The sequence below is a fragment of the Haliaeetus albicilla genome, chromosome 29 (genome assembly GCF_947461875.1).
Source record: "Haliaeetus albicilla chromosome 29, bHalAlb1.1, whole genome shotgun sequence".
NCBI classification, from domain to species: Eukaryota; Metazoa; Chordata; class Aves; order Accipitriformes; family Accipitridae; genus Haliaeetus; species Haliaeetus albicilla.
The window spans coordinates 5,023,835-5,048,167 of record NC_091511.1 but is presented as its reverse complement, the minus strand read 5'-3'; the positions used below and the strand labels follow the sequence as shown (position 1 = coordinate 5,048,167).

General features: G+C 67.0%; 1 protein-coding gene across 7 annotated transcripts; it reads left to right on the top strand.

Annotated features, from left to right (window-relative positions):
* The first annotated feature begins 536 nt into the window (after window positions 1–536).
* Window positions 537–24,182, top strand: HCFC1 (host cell factor C1). Of its 7 annotated transcripts, none has more exons than XM_069774240.1 (28): window positions 552–728; window positions 1,096–1,186; window positions 3,730–3,958; window positions 5,010–5,158; window positions 5,353–5,513; window positions 5,831–6,039; window positions 6,134–6,218; window positions 6,596–6,702; window positions 7,024–7,203; window positions 8,404–8,805; window positions 9,626–9,789; window positions 9,886–10,083; window positions 10,207–10,437; window positions 11,375–11,479; window positions 11,571–11,790; window positions 11,877–12,019; window positions 12,148–12,286; window positions 12,372–12,592; window positions 12,824–14,435; window positions 14,553–14,719; window positions 15,558–16,065; window positions 17,998–18,414; window positions 18,584–18,705; window positions 18,806–18,943; window positions 21,144–21,329; window positions 22,983–23,295; window positions 23,555–23,618; window positions 24,042–24,182. In XM_069774240.1, exons 3-28 carry the CDS (start codon window positions 3,748–3,750, stop codon window positions 24,079–24,081), a joined length of 6,492 nt encoding a protein of 2,163 aa, XP_069630341.1. In that variant the 5' UTR covers window positions 552–728; window positions 1,096–1,186; window positions 3,730–3,747; the 3' UTR covers window positions 24,082–24,182. The 7 variants fall into 7 exon arrangements, with proteins under 7 accessions (XP_069630342.1, XP_069630341.1, XP_069630340.1 ...); XM_069774239.1 differs by having other exon boundaries at window positions 958–1,186; XM_069774238.1 differs by lacking the exons at window positions 552–728; window positions 1,096–1,186 and adding an exon at window positions 1,323–1,583 and having other exon boundaries at window positions 10,207–10,251; window positions 10,348–10,437.
* The last annotated feature ends 151 nt before the right edge of the window (window positions 24,183–24,333 follow it).

Genomic DNA, 24,333 nt, shown 5'->3' with positions numbered 1-24,333 from the left:
TTTATTTTCACACAGGCGCCATTTTGTTTGCCTTCAAAATGGCAGCATAGGCGATACACCCCCTTCTCCACAACACCCCCCAACCCAAAATGGGGGACACAACACCCCCCAACCCAAAAAAAAACCCCCAAAACTTCCCCCCAGAGGGTATCGGGGGGGTTTGCGGCGGCCGTTTTCCCTCAGGTTGGGACATGGCGGCGGCCGCCGGGCTGAGGGGAGACGTCGTCCGCCATGATGGCGGCCGTGCTGAGGGGGGATGGCCCGCCCCCACCCCAAAATCGACCCCTCAGCGGCGTTTTGGGGGGGACGGGCCAGGCGGAGAGGGGTTCGCCGATGCGTTAAAAAGGGCTGAAAACGCGGGGGTTTGAACAACAACGGTAAAAAAATATATAACCGTTAGGGGAGGGCGGTGCGCATGCGCGGGAAGGGAGGGGCGGGGTGGGCGGGAGGCGCTGAGGGATTAATGCGCATGCGCCGCACCGCCCCTTCGGCTGCAGCGCATGCGCGCTGCCCGGCCGAGCCGTTAGGCGCCACCATCCGGGTCCTGGGAGGCGCCATCTTTGTGGCGGGTGGAGGAGACGCGTCCAAAATGGCGGCTCCCAAGAGCCAGTAGTCGGCGCGGCGGGCGGGCCCCTCTCGGCCTTTCGGCGCGGCGGCGGCGGGCCGGAGCGATCGGCGGCGGCGGGTGGAAGCGGCGCCCGGTGTTCGCGAACGGCGGCTGCCAACAGGTGCGGAGGGGGAAGGGAGCGGCGGGCCCCGGCGAGCGGCCGCATCCGGGTCCCGCGGCGGCCGCCATCTTGGGCAGCCGCGGCCGCTTCGACCTACCGCCTCCGCCATCTTGGGGCGCCGCATCCGGGCCTTTCCCCGGGGGAGCGCGGGAGGGAGACGGCGGGGCTGAGGGGGGGGGTGTTAGCGGGGGGGGGGGCCGCCCGACATCTTCCTTCCCCCCTCGGCCAGGCGCCGCCATCTTGTCCGCGCCCCGAGGAGGAGGAAGAGGAGGAGGAAGATCCGGGGACCGGGCGGCGCCATCTTGGGTCTCCCCCCCCCCCCCTCCGCCTTCCACCTCCAGCCCCGCCCGCCCTTTTCCCAGCGCAGCGCGCCGCCATTTTGTGACCCCTCCTCCCCGCATCCGGGTACCGGCCGCTCCGCCACCTTGGAGCCTTCCCGTTAGAGGAGCCGCACCCGGGTAAGGGCGGGAGGAAGGCGGGAGCGGGGGTGTGTGTGTGTGTGGGGAAGGGGGAAGGAGGCGCCACCCCGGGGCCTCCTCCTCTTCCTCCTCTTCCTCCTCCGCCGGGCGAACGGGCGTCGCCATCTTGGGAGGGGACGGGCGGGTTGTCATGGCGGCGGCGTGCGCCTACATCCGGGTCCTTGCCGCCCCTCCTTACCGAGGGCCGCCATCTTGGGAGGGGACGGCGGTAAAGGGGGGTGTGTCCTGGCGCCGCGCTCCGCCCACATCCGGGTCCCCTCAAGCCGCCATCTTGGGAGTACGGGGATGGTTTTTGGGGGGGGGGGGTGCGGAGAAGATGGTGTCCAAGTTTCCCGTTAGTTCAGCTCGCTGCCCCGGGCAGGGCAAGAGCCGTGAGGTCTCCAAGCGTCTGCTGGGCCCCGTTCTATTCGTAGAGGAGGGAGGGAAGGGCGCGGAGAAGCAGGAGGAGGAGTTTGGGGAGGGGGCGGTGGTTAAGGGAGAGGCGTGGCGTCCAAAATGGCGGCGCCCATGGCGAGCTGAGCGCTCCGTACAGCGCTGGCCTGCTGGGGAGGAGGGGGCTGCGCAGCCAGGAACGAAACCGCGGGGGGTAAAGGGGGTTATTTCGGGGCGGGGGGTGTGCGGCCGTCTGTGTATTGGGGGGGAGTCAGTTCTTTGTGCGTGGAAGGCGGGGGGCACCGGGACATGGCAGCGCTTGGGGGGGCTTGGCGGGGAAACGGCCTCCTTCAAGGGGGCGCCGGGAGTGGGCGGGGCTACGGGGTCGGCAGCGTCACGCCCCTTTCCCCCGGTCACGCCTCTACCCCCCCCTTCGGTCGCCATGGCCGTGCCGTACAACCCCGAGGCTGCCGCCCTCGGTCGTTCCGTACGAGGCCGCCGGTGCCGAACCGGGTCGGCGGGGCCGCTCCGCCGTGTTAGCACCGGGGAGGTGTGAGGGGAGGCGGGTGGGGAAAGCGCTGGGGGGATGGGAGTGTAATGGGGGGGGGGGGGGTGTCATCCGCAGGGCCGCCGCCTCCCTCTTTTTTCCAAGATGGCGGCCTCCATCTCCCCTCCCAAGATGGCGGCGCCCAAGTGTGGGGAGGGGGAAGAGGGCGGCTCCCCTGCCGTGGCTCCGCCCCTTCCGCCGCCGCCGTCCCGCCTTCCCCCGCGCGGGCGGGGAGAGGAGCGGCCGCTTGGACACAGGCGCAAGATGGCGGCTCCCAGGGCGGCGTGAAGGCGCCCGCCGCCACCGCCAACCCCCCCCTTTCCCCGCCTCTTTCTCTCTTCTTTTTTTATTTTATCTTTCCCCCCCCCCTCTCCCACCTTCTTCGGGCTCTTCAGCCGACGGGGGGGGGGGCGGACGGGGTCAGCGGTGAGAGACTCGGGGAGGGAAGGTGGAAGGGGGGGGGGCGGGAAGAAGGCGGCCGCCATTTTCCGCCCGGGCAGCTACAAGATGGCGGCTCCCAGGGCCCTCCCGGGGGGGGCACGGCCCCGTTACAGCGGGGAAGGGGGGCGGTAATTAATTATGTTGGGGTAATTGCAGCCACGGGGGAGGGGGGGGAGCTTAGAGGCAATTGCGTGGCTGGGGGGAGGGGGGCGGTTATCTAATTAGGGGGGGTAATTGGAAGGCGTGGGAGCTGTTGTATTGGTGGGGGGGGTATTTGCACGCTTTGGGGGGTGTTGTAATGCTGTGGTGGGGGGTAATTGCACGCCGTGGGGTTAATTGTAGGGTTTGGGCGCGGGGGGGGGGGGGGGTAATTACCTGGTTTGGAGTAATTGTAATGCCCTGAGAGGGGGTAATTGTACAGGGTGGGGGGTAATTGTAATGCCCCGGGGGGGGGATTACACCCCTGGGGGCATTTTCGTGGTTGGGGGGGGCAGTTGTATAGGTGGAAGCAAATTGCATGGCCTGGGGTAATTGTAGAGGGGAGGGATTAATTGCATGCCCTGGGGTAATGGTGATGGGGGGTGCTAATTGCATGCCCTGGGGTAATTGTTTCGGGGGGGGGGGGGGGTGCTAATTGCATGTCCTGGGGTAATTGTAAGGGGGGGGCTCAGTGCATGCTCTGGGGCAATTCTAATGGAGGAATTAATTGTATGTCCTGGGGTAATTGCAAGGAGGGGTTAAATGCATGCCCTGGGGCAATTGTAATGGGGGGGGCTAATTACATGCCCTGAGGTAATTTTAAATGGGGGAGGGCGTTAACTGCCCCCCCTGGGGTTGCTGTAATGGGGGGGTTAATTGCATGCCCTGGGGTAATGGCAATGCGCAGGGTGGGGGGGCTTTGCTCAGAAGCAGTTTGCAGCAGCTGGGGACTAATTGCCCGTGCTGGGGTTATCTAGGAGGTGTTGGGGGGGGCAATTAATCCCCCTGGGGCTGTCGTGAGATTTGGGGGGCTGGAAGGGTGTGGGGGGGGCAATTATGCAGCTGGTTAATTAGGCAGCCGGGGGGGGGGGGTGTGGTGCGTTATGGCAAACCCCAAATCCAGGGGATTCGGGGGCGATTGACCCCCCCTGACCCCCAAATCCCCCCCCCTCCACCCTTGCAGGAGAGGCAGAGGGGGCGGATGGCGGCCCCGGCCCCGGGGGGGGGCTCCCCTCAACGGGGCACCCCGGCCCCCCCGGCGTTGCAGCCCCGCTGGAAGCGGGTGGTGGGCTGGTCGGGGCCCGTCCCCCGGCCCCGGCACGGCCACCGCGCCGTCGCCATCAAGGAGCTGATCGTCGTCTTCGGCGGCGGTAACGAGGGCATCGTCGACGAGCTGCACGTCTACAACACCGGTGAGACCCCCGGGGGGGCACACGAGACAACTCGGGGGGTGGGGGGGGCGGATCTGGGGGTCTTTGGGGGGGTTGGAGCGTCACCGTGGGGTCTGGGGGTCCCTGCGTGGGGCTGGGGGTCTCTGTGTGGGATGGGGTAGGTCGGGGGGGGGGGCTCTTGGGGTCTGGGGGGGTCCTGTGTGGTTTGGGGTCCCCCCCCTGGGGGGCTCTGGGGGTCTTTGGGGGGGGGTTGGAGCGTCACCGTGGGGGCTGGGGGTCCCTGCGTGGGGCTGGGGGTCTCTGTGTGGGATGGGGTAGGTCGGGGGGGGGGCTCTTGGGGTCTGGGGGGGTCCTGTGTGGTTTGGGGTCCCCCCCTGGGGGGGTCTGGGGGTCTTTGGGGGGGGGTTGGAGCGTCACCGTGGGGTCTGGGGGTCCCTGCATGGGGCGGGGGCATCGCTTTGGGGTCTGGGGGTCTCTGTGCAGGATGGGGTAGGTTGGAGGGGGGGCTCTTGGGGTCTGGGGGGGGTCCTGTGTGTTTTGGGGTACCCCCCGGGGGTCTTTGGAGGGGTTGGAGCGTTGCTGGGGGGTCTGGGGGTTCCTGTATAGGCTGGGGTACCCCCCCAGGGGGGTCTGGGGGTCTTTGGGTGGGGGGTTGGAGCGTTGGGGGGGGTGACTTGGGGTTCGGGGGGGGTGTCCCTGTGTGGGCTGGGGTTTCCCCATGGTGGGGGTGTGTTTCTTGGGGTCTGGGGGGGTCCCGAGGGGCGCCCTGGACAAGGGGGGTCCCCATGGGGTGTCGGGGGGGGAGGCTGCTGTGGTGAGGGGTCCCCACGTTGTTTTGGGGGGCTTGAGAGGGTCCGTAGGGTCCCTGGTGTGCTGGGGGGGTCACCCCACCTCTCCCCTCCTCCCCTGATTACCATGAGCACAGATTGGGGGGGGGGGTCCTCCAGCATCCCAGGGTGCCCTGGGGCCCCCAAATTAACCCTTCGCCGTCCCCGCACGAGTAAGGGGGGGGTCTTACCTAGCTGACCACCCCCCCCAAAAATCTTTTTTTTGTGTCCCCCCCCTTCCTCAGCCACCAACCAGTGGTTCATCCCGGCCGTGCGGGGGGACATCCCCCCCGGCTGCGCCGCCTACGGCTTCGTTTGCGACGGCACCCGCCTCCTCGTTTTCGGGGGCATGGTGGAGTACGGCAAGTACAGCAACGACCTCTACGAGCTCCAGGTACCCCCCTGGGGGGGCTGCGTTTTAGGGGGGGGGGCTGCATTTTAGGGGGAGGCTGTGTTTTGGGAGGAGGCTGCGTTTTGGAGGGAGGCTGCGTCTGGGGGGGTTGTATTTTTGGGGCAGGGTCCCCCTGGGTTCTGTTTCTGGACGCCTGAGTTCCCTGTATCTGCCCCCCCCCCCCCATTTTTTTCCAGGCTAGTCGGTGGGAGTGGAAGCGGTTGAAGGCGAAGACCCCCAAAAACGGGCCCCCCCCCTGCCCCCGCCTGGGTCACAGCTTCTCCTTGGTGGGCAACAAGTGTTACCTCTTCGGGGGGTTGGCCAACGACAGCGAGGACCCCAAAAACAACATCCCCAGGTACTGCCGGGTGTGGGGGGGGGCGTGGGGACCCCCCGGGTGCCTCCAGGTGTGGGGGGGTGACACCGGGGACATCCCAGATGCTTTTTGGGGGGTGGGTCACAGGGATGCTGTGCGCGCCTGGGTGTCTTGTGGGGGGCGGCGAGTAGCACTAGGGATGTTTTAGATGGGTTTTGGGGAGTCACGGGGGTCCCTGGGTGCTTTGAGGGGGGGGCACAGGTGACACCCAAGACCCCCAAGTCCTTTTTAGGGGTGTCCCGGCCCCCCCGAGCCGCCTGTTTTGTCTCACGAGGTTTATTCCCCCCTCCCCGCCGCAGGTACCTAAACGATCTATACATCCTGGAGCTGCGGCCGGGCTCGGGGGTGGTGGCCTGGGACATCCCCATCACTTACGGGGTGCTGCCCCCCCCCCGGGAATCCCACACGGCCGTCGTCTACACCGAGCGGGAGAGCCGCAAGTCCAAGCTCGTTATCTACGGGGGAATGAGCGGCTGCCGCCTCGGAGACCTCTGGACCCTCGATATCGGTGAGGCGGGGCGAGATGTGGGGTGGCGGGGGGCTGGTTTTTTTTTTTAGGGGGGGCAATTTGATCACTTGTCGTTGTTTCGGGGCGCCGGCAGAGACGCTGACCTGGAACAAGCCCAGCCTGAGCGGGGTGGCCCCCCTGCCCCGCAGCCTTCACTCCGCCACCACCATCGGCAACAAGTGAGTCGGGGGTTCCGTGCCCCCAAAACGACGGTCCTGGGGGTCCCCCAAGTTCCCCTCACCCCCTTTTTGTCCCCGGGAGAGGACACGGGGGGGTCTTTAACGTTCCTATAGGCACACTGGGGCGGTTTTGGGGTGTCGCTCAGCGCTATTAAGAAAATACCCACAATTAATATTGTATAATTACGGGCGCTTTCTGCACCCCTTGCTTCCCCCCCGCGTCTTTACACGCATCGTTTAACGTTTAATAGCCCGTGTTTGTATTTCTTGAAGCTTTTAATTGATGGGAGGGTCCCCCACCCGCCCCAGGGATGCCACGGGTGGTCCCCCAGACCCCCCTTGACCCCCCCATCGTGTGTGTCGTGTCCCCCCCCAAGGATGTACGTGTTTGGGGGCTGGGTGCCCCTCGTCATGGACGACGTGAAGGTGGCCACCCATGAGAAAGAGTGGAAGTGCACCAACACCCTGGCCTGCCTCAACCTGGGTAAGGGACCCCCAGACCCCTTTCTTGAGTCCCCCAGACCCCTTTCTTGAGTCCCCCAGACCCCTTTCTTGAGTCCCCCAGACCCCTTTCTTGAGTCCCCCAAACCCCTTCCTAAGACCTTTGTGTCTCTTCCCAAGACCCCCAAATCTCTCCTGGAGCTTCCCCAGATGACCAAACCCTCCCCAAGCTTCCCCCCGAGACCCCCAAACTTCCCAAAGATTCCCCAAACCTCTCCCAACCCGGCCAACGTTCCCCCAAACCCCTTGTTTTTTCCCCAAATATTTTGTCGCGGTGCCCCGAATCTCACTCCCCCCTCCCCAGATTCCATGGCGTGGGAGCCCATCCTGATGGACACGCTGGAGGACAACGTGCCGCGGGCACGGGCCGGCCACTGCGCGGTGGCCATCACCACCCGCCTCTACATCTGGAGCGGCCGGGACGGCTACCGCAAAGCTTGGAACAACCAGGTCTGCTGTAAGGATCTCTGGTACCTCGAGACCGGTGAGTTTGGGGGGGGTCTTGGCATCGGGGGGGTGTCTCCTTGGGCTTTGGGGGGGTCCTGGGGGTCCTCAGGTCTGTCCCGGTGCCACGGGATGTCCCAGGAACGGGGACTGGGGCATCCCCAGGTCCGTCCCAGAACCACAGGGGGCCATGGGATGGGGACTGGGGTGTCCTATGGGATTTTGGGGGTCCCCAGAGCCATCCTTGGGGTCTTGAGTTCCATCCCGCAGCTGTGGGGTGCCCCAGGATGGGGTCTGGGGTGTCCCTCAGGGAACCTAGGAGTGTTCTGGGGTTCCCCAGGTCTGTCCTGAAGCCACAGGACACCCTGGGATGGGGTCTGGGGTGTCCCATGGGATCTTGTGGGTCTCCAGATCTGTCCTGGCTGTACCCGGGTCCTTCCCAAAGTTGTGGGGTACCCTGAAATGGGGTCTGGGATGTCCCCCAGGGAATCTAGGAATGTTCTGGGGGTCCCCAGGTCCGTCCTGGCTGTCCCCAGGTCCTTCTCAAAGCCGTGGGGTACCGTGGGATGGGATCTGGGGTGCCTACTAGGGAATCTAGGAGCGTCTTCAGACTCCCCAGGTCCATCCTGAAACCACAGGACACCGTGGGATGGGATCTGGGGTGTCTTTTGGGGATCTTGGGGATCTCCAGGTTTGTCCTGGCTGTGCCCAGGTCCATCCTGAAGCCACGGGACACCCTGGGATGGGGTCTGGGGTGTCTTCTGGGGATCTTGGGGATCTCCAGGTTTGTCCTGGCTGTGCCCAGATCCATCCTGAAGCCACGGGACACCGTGAGATGGGATCTGGGGTGTCTTCTGGGGATCTCATGGATCTCCAGATCTGTCCTGGCTGTCCCCAGATCCATCCCAAAGCCGTGGGGCCCCCTGGGATGGGGTCTGGGGTGTCCTCCAGGGAACCTAGGAGTGTCCTGGCGGTCCCCAGGTCCATCCCGAAGCCACGGGACACCCTGGGATGGGGTCTGGGGTGTCTTTTGGGGTTCTTGGGGGACTCTGGGGGTCCCCAGGTCCCTCCCGGTGCTGCGGAGCGCCCCAAGACAGGAACTGGGGTGTCCCACGAGATTTTGGCGGGGGGTCCCAGGACAGCAACCGGGTTATCCCAGAGGGACCTAGGAGCATCCCGGGTGTCCCCAGCTTTCCCTCCCGCGTCCGCCCCCCCCTTCTAACACCCTGTCCCCCCCCAGAGCGCCCGCCGGCGCCGGCGCGGGTGCAGCTGGTGCGCGCCAACACCACGTCGCTGGAGGTGAGCTGGGGGCCGGTGCCCACCGCCGACTCCTACCTGCTGCAGCTGCAGAAGTACGAGATCCCCGCCGCCGCCTCCCCCGCGCCCGCCCCCGTCCCCTCCGTCCCCGCCAACCCCCCCAAAAGCCCCGCGCCCGCCGCCGCCGCTCCCGGACCCCCGACGGCCCCCCAAGCCCTTGGACCCGTCGGCTTGACCCTGCTGCCGCCCCCGCCGCCGCCACCAGCGCCGGCGGCGGCGCCCCCGGCCCCCGCTGCGCCCCCCACCACCGCGCTGCAGGTGCTGCCCGCCGGACCCCCGGCCGCCCCACTGAGCGGGGCCGCTGCTGCCGCCGCACGGGCCCCCGGTGAGCTGGGGGGGGATATCGGGGGGGATATGGGGATGTGGGGGGGGGTCCAGGGGGCGTTGGGATACTGGGGGGGGGGATGTGGGGAGGTTTATGGGGGAGGTGAGGTTGTAGGAGGGAGAGGGATAAAGGGATGGGGGGATATGGGGGGCTTACGGGAGATGTGGGGTCACAGGAGGGATGGGGGGTACGGGGGATAAAGGAATGGGGGGATATGGGGGGGTTCAGTGGACATGGGGGGGATTACGGGGGATGTGGGGTCACAGGAGGGATGGGGAGAAGGTATGGGGGATGTGGGGGGGTTCAGCAGACATGGGGGTTTATGGGGGATGTGGGGTCACAGGAGGGATGGGGAGGGGGATAAAGGGATGGGGGGGATATCGGGGGGACATGGCGGGGGTCCAGGGGACGTTGGGACACGGGGACACACACGTGGGGAGGCTTATGGGGGAGGTGGGGTCATAGGAGGGACGGGGAGGGGGTATGGGGGATAAAAGGATTGGGGGATATGGGGGGGCTTACAGGGGATGTGGGGTCACAGAAGGGTTGGGGGGATGGGGGATATGGGGGGGTTCAGGGGGTCTATAAAGGATGTGGGGTCACAGGAGAGACGGGGAGGGGGTACAGGGAATAAAGGGATGGGGGGATATGGGGGGTGTAGGGTTATGGGGACATGGGGGGGGGACACTGGAGAGACTGGGGGGGTGGATACGGCGAGGAGGAGGAGTTAGGGGAGGACAGGGGTTTTGTGGGGACGGGGAGGGGCTGGGGGGCCGCACGACAGGGTCTGCGCTGACCCCCCCATCTCCCCTCCCGTCAGGCGTCCCGGCGGTGCTGAAGGTGACGGGTCCCCCGGCGGCGACGGCGGGACCCCCCCTGGTGACGGTGCGCTCGGCCGGGCAACCCGGCAAAGCCCCGGTGACGGTGACGTCCCTGCCCGCCGGCGTCCGCATGGTGGTGCCGACCCAGAGCCCCCAGGGCACGGTGAGACCGCGGCGGGGGGCGAGGACCTTGAGGGAGGACACACGCACACGTGAGGACCCCCAGTCATCCCTTTTGTCATCCGTGTCCCCCCCCCAGGTGATCGGCAGCAGCCCCCAGATGAGCGGCATGGCGGCGTTGGCGGCGGCGGCCGCCGCCACCCAAAAAATCCCCCCGGCTTCGGCCCCCACGGTGCTCAGCGTCCCCGCCGGTGCCACCATCGTCAAGACGGTGGCCGTCTCTCCCGGCACCACCACGCTGCCGGCCACCGTCAAGGTGGCTTCTTCTCCCGTCATGGTAAGTCGCCGCGACGGCGCTTCCATGGAGTCCTAGGAAGATCCCCTTCTTCCTTTTTTTTTTTATTTTTTTTTTTTTTATTTTTTTGTTAATTTTTTCCCGTTTTCCCTCACTCCTCCCCAGGTGAGCAACCCGGCCACCCGGATGCTGAAGACGGCGGCGGCCCAGGTGGGCACGGCGGGGGGGGCGGCCCCCGCCACCAACGCGGCCACGCGCCCCATCATCACCGTCCACAAGTCGGGGACGGTGACGGTGGCCCAGCAGGCGCAGGTGATGACCACCGTGGTGGGCGGCGTCACCAAGACCATCACCCTCGTCAAGAGCCCCATCTCCGTCCCTGGGGGCAGCGCCCTGGTGAGTGAGACCCCCCCCACATACACATCTATGGGGTAAGCCCCCCCAAAATCCGGTCCTGGGGGGCGCTGAGCCCATAAACATCTCGGGTTTGGGGGAGCTGGGGGTCCTGGGGGGACACCGAGCCCATAAACGCCTGGGATTTGGGGGAGCTGGGGGTCCTGGGGGGCACTGAGCCCATAAAGAGCCTGGGATTTAGGAGACTCAGGGGTCCTGGGGGCCACTGAGCCCATAAAGAGCCTGGGATTTAGGGGAGTCAGGGGTCCTGGGGGGCACTGAGCTCATAAACAGCCTGGGATTTGGGGGAGCTGGGGGTCCTGGGGGGACACCGAACCCATAAACAGCCTGGGATTTGGGGGAGCTGGGGGTCCTGGGGGGCACTGAGCCCATAAAGAGCCTGGGATTTAGGGGAGTCGGGGGTGCTGGGGGGCACTGAGCTCATAAACAGCCTGGGATTTGGGGGAGCTGGGGGTCCACTGAGCCCATAAACACTTGAGGTTTGGGGGAGTTGGGGGTCCTGGGGGGGCACTGAGCGCATAAACACCCTGGGTTTGGGGGAGCTGGGGGTCCTGGGGGGGCACCGAGCCCATAAACACTGGGTTTGGGGGAGCCAGGGGTCCTGGGGGGGTGACTGACCCCCCCAATGCCCCTCAGGGGTCCTGAGTGGGGGTCACCTAACCCCTAAATACCTCCGTTTTGGGGCTCCCGGGGTCCTGGGGGGTCACTGCCCCCCCCAGTACCACCCTAGGAGCCCTGGGGGGGTCACTGATCCCCTAAACACTCCACTTGTGGAGGTCCTGGGAGTCACTTCGGTCTTACATACCAGCGGTTTTGGGGATGTGGGGTTTCTGGGGGGTCATCGACCCCCCCAGCGCTCCCCTTTGAGTGCTGGGGGGGGTCACTTACCCCCGACTCTCTCCCCCCCCCCCGTTCCCAGATCTCTAACCTGGGCAAGGTGATGTCGGTGGTGCAGACCAAACCGGTGCAAACCTCGGCGGTGACCGGACAGGCGTCCACCGGCCCCGTCACCCAGATCATCCAGGTGACCGTGTCCCCCCCCCCCCCCACCTAAAACCTTGTCCCCGAGCCCCCCAGGACCCCCTCGCTGACTGCCGCCCGCCCCCCCATTGCAGACGAAGGGCCCGCTGCCGGCGGGGACCATCCTGAAGCTGGTGACGTCGGGAGATGGGAAACCCACCACCATCCTAACGACGACACAGGCCGGGGCGGGGGGGGCCAAACCCACCATTTTGGGCATCAGCAGCGTCTCCCCCAGCACCACCAAACCCGGCACCACCACCATCATCAAAACCATCCCCATGTCCGCCATCATCACCCAGTCGGGAGCCACCGGTGAGCGCCGGGACGCCACGGATTGGGGGGGGTGACGGCGTGTCCTCGGTGTCCCTGACCCGTGTGTGTCCCCCCCCCTCGACCAGGCGTCACCAGCAGCCCCGGCATCAAATCGCCCATCACCATCATCACCACCAAGGTCATGACGTCGGGCACCGGCACCCCCGCCAAAATCATCACCGCCGTCCCCAAACTGGCCACCGGCCACGGCCAGCAGGGCGTGACGCAGGTAAAAAAAGACGGGGGGGGGGGGGCCAGCACGTCCCTTGGGACCCCCGCGCCCGCTTTTCCATGTCCCCTGAGCCCCCCCCATGCTCACCTCCTGTCCCTCTTTTTTTTTTTTTTCCCCAAATCCAGGTGGTCCTTAAGGGAGCCCCCGGGCAACCGGGCACCATCCTGCGCACCGTGCCCATGGGGGGCGTCCGCCTGGTGACGCCGGTCACCGTCTCGGCCGTCAAACCCACCGTCACCACGCTGGTGGTCAAGGGGACCACGGGTAAGCGTCGGCGTCACCGCGCCGGTAGAGGGGCCCGGTGAAGTCTCCGGCGTCCGCCAACGCCGTCCTTGCTCTCCCCTCGCAGGCGTCACCACGCTGGGGACGGTGACGGGCACGGTATCGACCAGCCTGGCGGGGGCCGGGGGCCACAGCGCCACCGCTTCGCTGGCCACCCCCATCACCACGCTGGGAACCATCGCCACGCTCTCCAGCCAGGTCATCAACCCCGCCGCCATCACCGTTTCGGCCGCCCAGACCACCATGACGGCCGCCGGCGGGCTCGGCACCCCCACCATCACCATGCAGGTAAGGGGGGACGCGACCGTCACCGGGATGTCGGGGGGGGGAACACGACGACACGGGGACGGCGCAGGAGGGGGACTCTCGCCACGAGCCCCCCGTTTTGGCACAGACGGTGGGAGGCGGTGGGGAGCACCTACGGATTTGGGGGGGCTGTGGCTGGAGGGGAGGGGGGAGATGCCCGCCGTCCCCGGCACCCCCCCGGTGACACGCGGCTGTTTGTGGGGGGGGCGGCAGCCCGTGTCGCAGCCCACGCAGGTGACGCTGATCACGACGCCCAGCGGGGTGGAGGCGCAGCCGGTCCACGATCTCCCCGTCTCCATTTTGGCTTCTCCCACCACCGAGCAGCCGGCGGCCGCCGGCCCCCTCCCCGAATCCGGCCAGGCCGAGGGGGGGGCCGGCACCGTCACCCTGGTCTGCTCCAACCCCCCCTGCGAGACCCACGAGACCGGCACCACCAACACCCCCACCACCAGCCTGGTGGCCAATGTCGGCGGGGGGCTGGCGCCGGCCCCCCAGCTCCAGCTGGTCTGCGAGGGGGCCGAGGGGGGGGCGCTGCCCCCCGGCGCCGCCGCCGGCGTGGTCCGCGTCTGCTCCAACCCCCCCTGCGAGACCCACGAGACCGGCACCACCAACACCCCCACCGCCGCCGGCGCCCGCCTCTGCGCCGACGCTCGGCCCGGCGCCCCCTGCCCTACCCAGCAGACGGCCGCCACCGGCACCACCATGACGCCGCGGGTTTGCCGGGAAGCCCCCGCCGGCCCCCGGCCCTGCGCCAACCCCCCCTGCGAGACCCACGAGACCGGCACCACCAGCACCCCCACCACCGCCCGCTCCTGCCAGCCCCGGGGGCCGGCGGAGCCGCCCGGCGCCACGTGCCAAACCCAGCAGACCGCCGGCACCACCGTGTCGACGGCCGCCGCCGTCCCCCGCGCCCACGGGGACCGGACGGCGGAGGAAAACCAGCCGTGCCAAACCCACCGCCCGCCCGACGCGGCGCCGTGGGCGTCCTCCGGCCCGGCCGGCGAGAGCCAGGAGACGGGGACGACCGACACGGCGGCCGCCGCGGCGTCGGCGTCGCGACCGTGTTCCAACCCGCCCTGCGAAACCCACGAGACGGGGACGACCAACACGGCCACCACCACCACGGCCGCGGGGACGAGACCCCGCGAGACGGGGACGACCGCCGCCGCCGCGGCGGCGTTGGCGTCGCGACCGTGTTCCAACCCGCCTTGCGAAACCCACGAGACGGGGACGACCAACACGGCCACCACCACCACGGCGGCGGCGGCGCGGCCGCGCTCCGACCCCCTGCGCGAGAGCCGCGAGACGGGGACGACGAACGCGGCGGCGACCGCCGCCTCCAGACTGTGCTCCGACCCACCGCGTGAGACCCACGAGACGGGGACGACCGTCGCGGCGGCGCGACCGTGTTCCAACCCCCCCTGCGAGACCCACGAGACGGGCACGACCAACACGGCCACCACCACCACGGCCGCGGGCTCGAGACCCTGCGAGACGGGGACCACCGCCGCCGCCGCCGGGGGGTCCCGTCCCTGCGCCAACCCCCCCTGCGAGACCCACGAGACGGGGACGACCAACACGGCCACCACGGCCACGGCCGGCACCGGCGGGGGTCCGGAGCAGGGCTCCCCCCCCTGCGAGACCCATCAGACGACGGCTACCGGCACCACCATGACGCCGACCGAGGGGGCCCCCCCGTCGCTCCCCGAGGGTCCCCCCAGCCCCCTGCCCCCCCACGGCTGCTCCAACCCCCCCTGCGAGACCCACGAGACGGGGACGACCCACACGGCCACCACCGTCACCTCCAGCATGGGCGCCAACCAAGGTGACACCGCGGGGGGGCCGCGTTCCCCCCGGGGAGGCATTTTGGGGGGCAGGAGGGGGTCACCCCGCTCACGTGCCTGTCTGTGTGTCGTTCCCCCCCCCCTCCTTCTCCTCGCAGACCCGCCGCCGGCTGCCAACGGGCAGGGAGAGCCGGAACCCCCCCCGGGCGAGGGGGCTCCCCCCGGTACCCCCAGCCCCGGCCCCAGCGTCACCGGGACCCCCCAGCCCCCCCGGGCTGTCACCACCGTCACTCAGTCAACGCCGGCGCCGGGGCCCGCCGTCCCGGTGAGAAGGGAACCGGGGGGGGGCGCGCTTGGGGGGCTTGGAGAGCCATGGGGGGGAGATTAAGGACTGTGGGGGGGCTTTGGGGGCACCATGGGGGGCATTAAGGGGGATGGGGATGGGATGGGGGGGCATTAAGGGCTATGGGGGGCATGGGGAGAGGATAGGGGGGCATTAAGAGCTGGGGGGGGGCTTTGGGGACACTGTGGGGAGGCATTAAGAGCTGGGGGGGGCTTTGGGGACACTGAAGGGGGGGTATTAAAGGCTGGGGGGGGCATTAAGGGCTATGGGTGGGCTTTTGGACACTGGGGGCCATGGGGACAGGATTGGGGGGGCTTTGGGGACAGTATGGAGGAGCATTAAGAGTTATGGGGGGGCTTTGGGGACACTATGGGGGGGCATTAAGAGCTGGGGGGGGCTTTGGGGACACTGTAGGGGGGGTATTAAAGGCTGGGGGGGCTTTTGGACACTATTGGGGGGCATTAAGGGCCATGGGGGGTATGGGGATAGGATGGGGGGGCTTTTAAGAGCTGGGGGGGGCTTTGAGGACACTGTAGGAGGGGTATTAAAGGCTGGGGGGGGTATTAAGGACTATGGGGGGACTTTGGGGACACCATGGGGGGCATTAAGGGGGATGAGGATAGGATGGGGGCGCTTTTAGGAGCTGGGGGGGGGGCTTTGGGGACACTATGGGGGGCATTAAGGCCCGGGGGGGGGACACGAATGACCTTGAGGTGGCTTTGGGGATGGGGGGGCACCAAGGACCCCGGTCTGGGAGGGTCTTTGCATGGGGGGGCCTCATTTCCCGCCCTCCAACCTCCTCTCCTGCCCCCCCCCCCAGAGCATCTCATCACTGACGGAGCCCCCCCCGGCACCCCCCGAGCCCCCCACCACTGCCGCCGCCACCGCCGGGGACCCCCAGCCGCCCCCTGAGCCCCCCTCCACCACCCCCCCGCCGGCCCCCGCCGCCACCACCCCCCCGGCCCCCCCTCCTCCTCCACCCCCCCCCACCACCACCGCCGCCGCCACGTCAACCGCGACGTCGGCCCCCCCCGGCTCGCCGGAGCCGCTGGCGGTGGTGGTGCTGCCCCCCGGCCCCCCCGGCGGCGGCGGCGCAGGGGGGGCCGAAGCGGAGGGTCTGGGTCTTCCCCCCGAATTGATGGCGGAAGCTCCCCTGGGGGGTTCGTCCGGGGGGGCGGCCCCCCCGGCGCTGGTGGTGACGGGGCTGACCCCCGAGGAGCTGGCGGTGACGGCGGCGGCGGAGGCGGCGGCGCAGGCGGCGGCCACCGAGGAAGCCCAGGCGTTGGCCATCCAGGCCGTGCTGCAGGCGGCCCAGCAGGCCGTCATGGGTGAGCGCCCGCGGGGGGGGACGGTGGAACGTTTTGGGGGGGGGGGGGGGTCCTGTTCGGGTGGTGGTGGCCCCATGGTGGTGGTGGCTCCATGGTCACGGTCGCAGTTGTGGTCATGGTGGCCCCGTGGTCATGGTGGCCCCGTGGTCATGGTGGCCCCATGGTCGTGGTCATGGTGGCCCCATGGTCATGGTGGCCCCATGGTCATGGTCATGGTGGCCCCATGGTCACGGTGGCCCCATGGTCACGGTGATGGTCATGGTGGCCCCATGGTGGTGGTGGCTCCATGGTCACGGTCACAGTTGTGGTGATGGTGGCCCCATGGTCATGGTGATGGTGGCCCCATGGTGATGGTGGCCCCATGGTCACGGTCGTGGTGGCTCCATGGTCACGGTCACAGTTGTGGTCATGGTGGCATCATGGTGATGGTGGCCCCATGGTCACGGTGGCCCCATGGTCACGGTGATGGTCATGGTGGCCCCATGGTGGTGGTGGCTCCATGGTCACGGTCACAGTTGTGGTGATGGTGGCCCCATGGTCACGGTGGCCCCATGGTGGTGGTGGCTCCATGGTCACGGTCACAGTTGTGGTCATGGTGGCATCATGGTCATGGTCATGGTGGCCCCATGGTCATGGTGGCCCCATGGTCACGGTCGTGGTGGCTCCATGGTCACAGTCACAGTTGTGGTCATGGTGGCATCATGGTGATGGTGGCCCCATGGTCATGGTGATGGTCATGGTGGCCCCATGGTGGTGGTGGCCCCATGGTGGTGGTGGCCCCATGGTGGTGGTGGCCCCATGGTCACGGTCACAGTTGTGGTCATGGTGGCATCATGGTCATGGTGGCCCCATGGTCATGGTGGCCCCATGGTCACGGTCGTGGTGGCTCCATGGTCACGGTCACAGTTGTGGTCATGGTGGCATCATGGTGATGGTGGCCTCATGGTCATGGTCATGGTGGCCCCATGGTCACGGTGATGGTCACAGTGATGGTCACGGTCATGGTGATGGTGGCCCCATGGTCATGGTGGCCCCATGGTCACGGTCGTGGTGGCTCCATGGTCACGGTCACAGTTGTGGTCATGGTGGCCCCATGGTCATGGTGGCCCCATGGTCACGGTCGTGGTGGCCCCATGGTCACGGTCACAGTCATGGTCGTGGTGGCCCCATGGTCACGGTCATGGTCACGGTGATGGTCATGGTGGCCCCATGGTCATGGTGGCCCCATGGTCATGGTCATGGTGCCTTCCTCATAGTCATGGTGCCTGCAGTCCCATCAGGGTGGTGGCCCCATGGTCATGGTCATGGTGGCTTCCTCATAGTCATTGTGGCTTCATGGTGCCCGCAGTCCTGTCGGGGTGGTGGCCCCATGGTCGGGGTCAGGATCATGGTCACAGTGGTTTCCCCATAGTCATGGTGACCTCATGGTGGCCCCAGTCCCATCAGGCTGGTGGCCCTATGGTCATGGTGGTGGCCCCATGGTCATGGTGGCTTCCCCACGGTCATGGTGGCTTCATGGTGCCTGCAGTCCCATGGCCATGGTCATGGTGGCTTCCTGGTGGCCCCAGTCCCATCGGGGTGGTGGCCCCATGGTCATGGTCATGGTCATGGTGGCCCCACGGTCATGGTGGCCCCAGTGGCCCTGGCCCCATGGTGATGGTGGTCTCATGAGCATGGTGGTCCTGGGCCCATAGTGGTGGCCCCCCCACGGTGATGGTGGCCCTGGTCCCATAGGGGTGGTGGTCTCAGTCCCATAACGGTGGTGGCCCCATGGGGGGGGTGGCCCCAATCCCAAATTTAGGGTGGCCCCCCCCCCCATAGCCCCATCCTGCTGTCATGTCCCCAAGGGGGGGGACACCCACAGAGTGGGGGGGTCCTGCTCCCCAACGAGGGGTTCCCCCCCACCCTGACCTTCCCGTCTCCCCCCCCCAGGTGCGGCGGAGCCCCTGGAGAGCGGAGAACCCGGGGGGGGCCCCCCCGAATTGGGTCCCCTTGGGCCGGAGGGGCCGGAAGGGCCGGGGGGGGCCATCCCCATCGTGCTGACGCAGCAGGAGCTGGCCGCCCTGGTCCAGCAGCAGCAGCTCCAAGAAGCCGCCGTCGCCCCCCCCGCGCCCCCCCCCGCCGTCACCGCCGCCCCCCCGGCCCCCCAAACCCCAACAGCTCCCCAAACCCCGACCCCCCCGGCTCCCCCCCCTCCTCCTCCTCCTCCTCCTCCGCCGCCGCATCTCCCCACCGAAGCCCTGGCCCCCGCCGACAGCCTCAACGACCCGGCCGCCGACGCGAACGGGCTGGGGGAGCTCGGCCCCCCCGCCGGCCCCCCCGCCGGCCTCCTGCCCCCCCCCGCCGACGGTGAGACTGGGACGGGGGGCACCCAGCACCTTGGGGGTCCTCGTGGGGAGGTGGGGGGGACACACACGGGACCCCCTGGATGGCTGGAGGAAGGAGGGAGGGTCTTTGGGGTGTCCTAAATGACCCCCCCCAAAAAAATAATAATAATAAATCGGTTTTTTCCCCGCAGGCCTGGCCCCCTCCAGCGCCTTCGTGGCCCCCCCGCCCGTGGTGGGCCCCAGCCCGGCCAAGCTGCAGGCGGCCACCGCTCTGGCCGAGGTGGCCAACGGCATCGAGACCGCCCCGGTGGTGGTGAGTCGAGGGTCTTGGTGGGGGGGAGCGTCCCCGGCGTGGGGTGACGTCCCCTGTGACGACCCCCCCTCGCCTGCTGACCCCCCCCGCCCCCCCACAGAAGCCGGACCCCGCGGCGCAGCCCCCCAAGGTGCTGGCCAAGAAGGAGAACCAGTGGTTCGACGTGGGCGTCATCAAGGGCACCACCATGATGGTGACGCACTACTTCCTCCCGCCCGAGGACGCCCCCCCCGCCGACGTGAGTCTGTGTGCCCCCCCCGTGGCGTGGGTGTCCCCCCAGGACCACCCTCAATGTCCCCGAGGGTCCCCCAGGGGTCTTCTCCCTCCCTTGGTTGTCCGACGTGGACGTCCTCCTGTCCCTCGTGGGCTTCCTGATGTCCTTTGGGGGGGTCTCGGTGTCCCCGTGGGTGTCCCGTGTCCTTCCCGTGTCCCCACGGGTGTCCCGTGTCCTTCCCGTGTTCCTCCCATGTCCCTCCCGAGTGTCCTGGGGTCCCCACAGGTGTTCCATGTTCCTTCTGTGTCCCTTAAAAGTGTCCTGGTGTCCCATGTCCTTCCCATGTCCCTCCTGAGTGTCCTGGTGTCCCCACAGGTGTCCCGCGTCCTTCCCGTGTCCCCACGGGTCTCCCATGTCCCTTATGAGTGTCCTGGTGTCCCTATGGGCATCGTGTGTCCATCCCATGTCCCCACGGGTGTCCCATGTCCTTCCCGTGTCCCTCCCGAGTGTCCTGGTGTCCCCACAGGCGTCCCATGTCCTTCCCATGTCTTTCCTGAGTGTCCTGGTGTCCCCACAGGTGTCCCATGTCCTTCCCATGTCTTTCCTGAGTGTCCTGGTGTCCCCACAGGTGTCCCATGTCCTTCCCGTGTCCCTCCCGAGTGTCCTGGTGTCCCCACGGGCATCCCATGTCCCCATGGGTCTCCCATGTCCCTTCTGAGTGTCCTGGTGTCCCCACGGGCATCCCATGTCCTTCCTGTGTCCCCACAGGTGTCCCATGTCCTTCCCATGTCTTTCCTGAGTGTCCTGGTATCCCCACGGGTGTCCCATGTCCTTCCCGTGTCCCTCCCGAGTGTCCTGGTGTCCCCACGGGCATCGTGTGTCCTTCCTATGTCCCCACGAGTGTCCCGTGTCCCTTACGAGTGTCCTGGTGTCCCCATGGGTGTCCCGTGTTCCTCCCACGTCCCCACGAGTGTCTCACATCCCTGCCACGTCCCTTATCAGCATCCTGGTGTCCTCACAGGCATCCCGTGTCCTGTACGGGCATCTTTACGTCCCCGTGGGCAGCCTATGTCCCTTATGGCCTTTCTAGTGTCCCCACAGATGTCCCACGTCCCACCAATGTCCCTTATGGGCGTCTTGATGTCCCTGTGGGTTTCCTGATGTCCCCGTGGGTGTCCCACGTCCTTCCAATGTCCCTTACGGGCGTCTTGATGTCCCCACAGACATCGTATGTCCCCACAGGCTTCCCGATGTCCTCATGGATGCCCTACATCCCTCTGGTGTCCCTTACAGACGTCTTGGTGTCCCCACAGATGTCCCACATCCCTCCACTGTCCCTTAAGGACGTCTTGATGTCCCCACGGACATCGTACGTCCCTGTGGGCTTCCCAGTGTCCCTGTAGATGTCCCACGTCCCTCCGCTATCCCTTACGGGTTTCCCGATGTCCCACGTCCCTCCGCTGTCCCTTATGGGCTTCCCGATGTCCCCATGGATGTCCCACGTCCCTCTGGTGTCCCTTTGGCGTCCCTCATGGGCATCTTGATCTCCCTGTGGGTTTCCCGATGTCCCACGTCCCTCTGCTGTCCCTTACGAGCTTCCCGATGTCCCACGTCCATCCACTGTCCCTTACAGGCGTCTTGATGTCCCCACAAGCTTCCCGATGTCCCCATAGTTGTCCCACATCCCTTTGGTGCCCCTCACGTGCATCTTGATGTCCCTGTGGGTCTCCTGATGTCCCCATGGATGTCCTACGTCCCTTACGAGCTTCCCGATGTCCCCACGGATGTCCCACATCCCTCCGGTGTCCCTTACAGGTGTCTTGATGTCCCCACGGACATCATACGTCCCCGTGGGCTTCCCAATGTCCCCATGGATGTCCCATGTCCCTCTGGTATCCCTTTGGTGTCCCTCACGTGCATCTTGATGTCCCTGTGGGTCTCCTGATGTCCCCATAGATGTCCTACGTCCCTTACGAGCTTCCTGATGTCCCCACGGATGTCCCACATCCCTCCGGTGTCCCTTACGGGCGTCTTGATGTCCCCACGGACATCATACATCCCCGTGGGCTTCCCGATGTCCCCATGGATGTCCGACATCCCTTTGGTGTCCCTTTGGTGCCCCTCACGTGCATCTTGATGTCCCTGTGGGTTTCCCGATGTCCCCACGGATGTCCCACGTCCCTCCGCTGTCCCTCACGGCTTTCCCGGCGTGTCCCCCCCGCAGGAGGACGGGACGGCGATCCCGGACCATTCCCAGCTGCGGCGGCAGGAGCTGCAGCCGGGGACGGCGTACAAGTTCCGCGTGGCGGGGCTGAACGCCTGCGGCCGCGGGCCCTTCTCCGACCTCTCCGCCTTCAAGACCTGCCTGCCCGGCTTCCCCGGAGCCCCCTGCGCCATCAAGATCAGCAAGGTACGGCGCGACCCACGGCCCCCAGCCCACCTCTCCCGAAACGACCCGTCCCCCTCCCAAAATCCGGCCGCAGCCTCAGGGTCCGAATGACGCGTCCCGGTCCCCGGCTCTGCCCCCCAAGCGATGCGTCCCCGTCCCCAACTTTGTCCCCAAAACGACGCGTCCCTGCCCCAAATCTGTCCCCAGCTCTGCCCCCCAAGTGATGCATCCCTGTCCCCAAAACGACACGTCCCTGTCCCCAAATCTGTCCCCATCCTTGTGCCCCAAATGATGCGTCCTGGTCCCCAGCTCTGCCCCACGTCCCTGTCTCCAGCTCTGCCCCCCAAGTGACATGTTCCCGTCCCCAACTTTGTTTCCAAAACGACGCGTCCCTGCCCCAAATCTGTCCCCAGCTCTGCCCCCCAAGTCACACGTCCCTGTCCCCAAATCTGTCCCCATCCTTGTGCCCCAATTGACGCGTCCTGGTCCCCAGCTCTGCCCCCCAAGTGACGCGTCCCCGTCCCCAACTTTGTCCCCAAAACAACCCGTCCCTGCCCCAAATCTGTCCCCAGCTCTGCCCCCCCAAGTGACGTGTCCCTGTCCCCAACTTTGTCCCCAAAAATACACGTCCCTGTCCCCATCCTTGTGCCCCAAATGATGCGTCCTGGTCCCCAGCTCTGCCCCACGTCCCTGTCTCCAGCTCTGCCCCCCAAGTGACGCGTCCCCGTCCCCAACTTTGTCCCCAAAACGACGCGTCCCTGCCCCAAATCTGTCCCCAGCTCTGCCCCCCAAGTGATGCATCCCTGTCCCCAAAACAACACGTCCCTGTCCCCAAATCTGTCCCCATCCTTGTGCCCCAATTGACGCGTCCTGGTCCCCAGCTCTGCCCCCCAGGTGACATGTTCCCATCCCCAACTTTGTCCCCAAAACGACGCGTCCCTGCCCCCAAATGTCCCCAGCTCTGCCCCCCAAGTGACGCGTCCCCATCCCCAACTTTGTTTCCAAAACGATGCGTCCCTGCCCCAAATCTGTCCCCATTCTTGTGCCCTAAATGACATGTCCTGGTCCCCAGCTCTACCCCCAAGTGACATGTCCCTGTCCCCAACTTTGTCCCCAAAATGACCCATCCCCATCCCAAAATCTGTCCCCATCCTTGCCCCCCAAATGATGCGTCCCTGTCCCCAGCTCTGCCCCCCAAGTGATGTGTCCCTGTCCCCAACTTTGTCCCCAAAATGACATGTCCCTGCCCCAAATCTGTCCCCAGCTCTGCCCCCCAAGTGACACATCCCTGTCCCCAGCTCTGCCCCCCAAGTGATGTGTCCCTGTCCCCAACTTTGTCCCCAAAATGACATGTCCCTGCCCCAAATCTGTCCCCAGCTCTGCCCCCCAAGTGACACATCCCTGTCCCCAGCTCTGCCCCCCAAGTGATGTGTCCCCATCCCCAATTTTGTCCCCGAAACGGTGTGTCCCTGTCCCCATCCTTGCGCCCCAAACGACGCGTCCCGGTCCCCCGCTCTGCCCCCCAAGCGACACATCCCCCTGCCCCACATCCCCTTCCCCCAGCTCTGCCCCCCCAAACACCCCCCACCACCACCCCACGGCCTTTCTCTCCTCCTGACACCCCCCCACCCCATTTTTTCTCCCCCCCCCACCCCATTTTTTTCCCCCCTCCAGAGCCCGGACGGCGCCCACCTGACGTGGGAACCCCCCTCGGTCACCTCGGGACGTATCGTGGAATATTCGGTCTACTTGGCCATCCAAGGAGCAGGCGGGGGGGCGGCCGGGGGGGCAACCGAACCCAAGGGGGCACCGGCCCAACTGGCTTTTATGAGGGTCTACTGCGGCCCCAGCCCCTCGTGCCTGGTGCAGTCGGGCAGCCTCTCCACCGCGCACATCGACTACACCACCAAACCCGCCATCATCTTCCGAATCGCCGCCCGCAACGAGAAGGGCTACGGCCCCGCCACCCAGGTCCGGTGGCTGCAAGGTGAGCTGGGGGGGGCTTTTTTGGGGTGGGGGGGGCTCTATGGGGCTGGATTTGGGGTGCGGGGGGCTCTCTGTGGGGCTGGATTCGGGCAGGATCCCTGTAGCGTTGACGTGGGGAAGACCTGAACCCTTGTTTTGGGGGGGCTGCCCCTGATGTGGGGGTCACCTCGGGGTGTGGGGCAGGGGGATGCAGGTGTCCAGGCCCCTCATATGTGTCCCCCCCCCATCTCTGTGCCCCCCCCCCCCCCAACGACCCGCAGAATCCAGCAAGGACGGATCCGTGGCCAAACCCGCCAGCAAGCGGCCGCTCTCGTCCCCCGACATGTGAGTGGGGATTTGGGGGGGTGGTTGGGGGGCTGGCTTGGGCTCGGGGGGGGGGGGGGGGCACTATGGGGCTGGCTTGGGGGTCAGGGGAGAGCTGGGGGGGCTGGCTTGGGGGTTGGGGGGGGCTGTGGGGCTGACTTTTGGGGGTCAGGGGAGAGCTGGGGGGGCTGTGGGGCTGGCTTGGGGGTCAGGAGGGCTGAAGGGGGGGGGCTATGGGGCTCCCTCTATTGCTTGGGGGGGTTGTCTGTGGGGCTGAGGGGGGGGCGCCAGGGTAGCCCCAGGGGTCTGTGGGGCTGGGTTGGGGGTCAGGGGAGGGGGGGGGGGGGGGGGCAGGAGCCCTGGGGGGGGGAAGCAGTGGGGCTGGGCAAGTTATGGGGCAGCCCCACATCTCTTACACTTTTTTCCTGCCCCCCCCCCCTCCAGGAAATCTGCTCCAAAGAAGCCCAAGGCCGACGGGCAGTGAAGGACCCCCCCGCGCGCCCCCAGCCCCGCACCGGGGGGGTGTGTTGTTTTTTGGGGTGGGGGGGGTCCGGATGCCTGGGTCCCTCGCAGCAGGGGAGAAAGGGGGGGATGTTGGGGGGGTTTGGTTTTTTTTTTGGGGGTGGCGGGGGGGGAGCTGGGGGGAGGGGGGGGTCACACACACTTTTTTTACCCGTTGCAGTTGCTGGAATGAAGTTTTGTACACGCTGCCCCCCCCCCAAACCCCCCCCCCTCC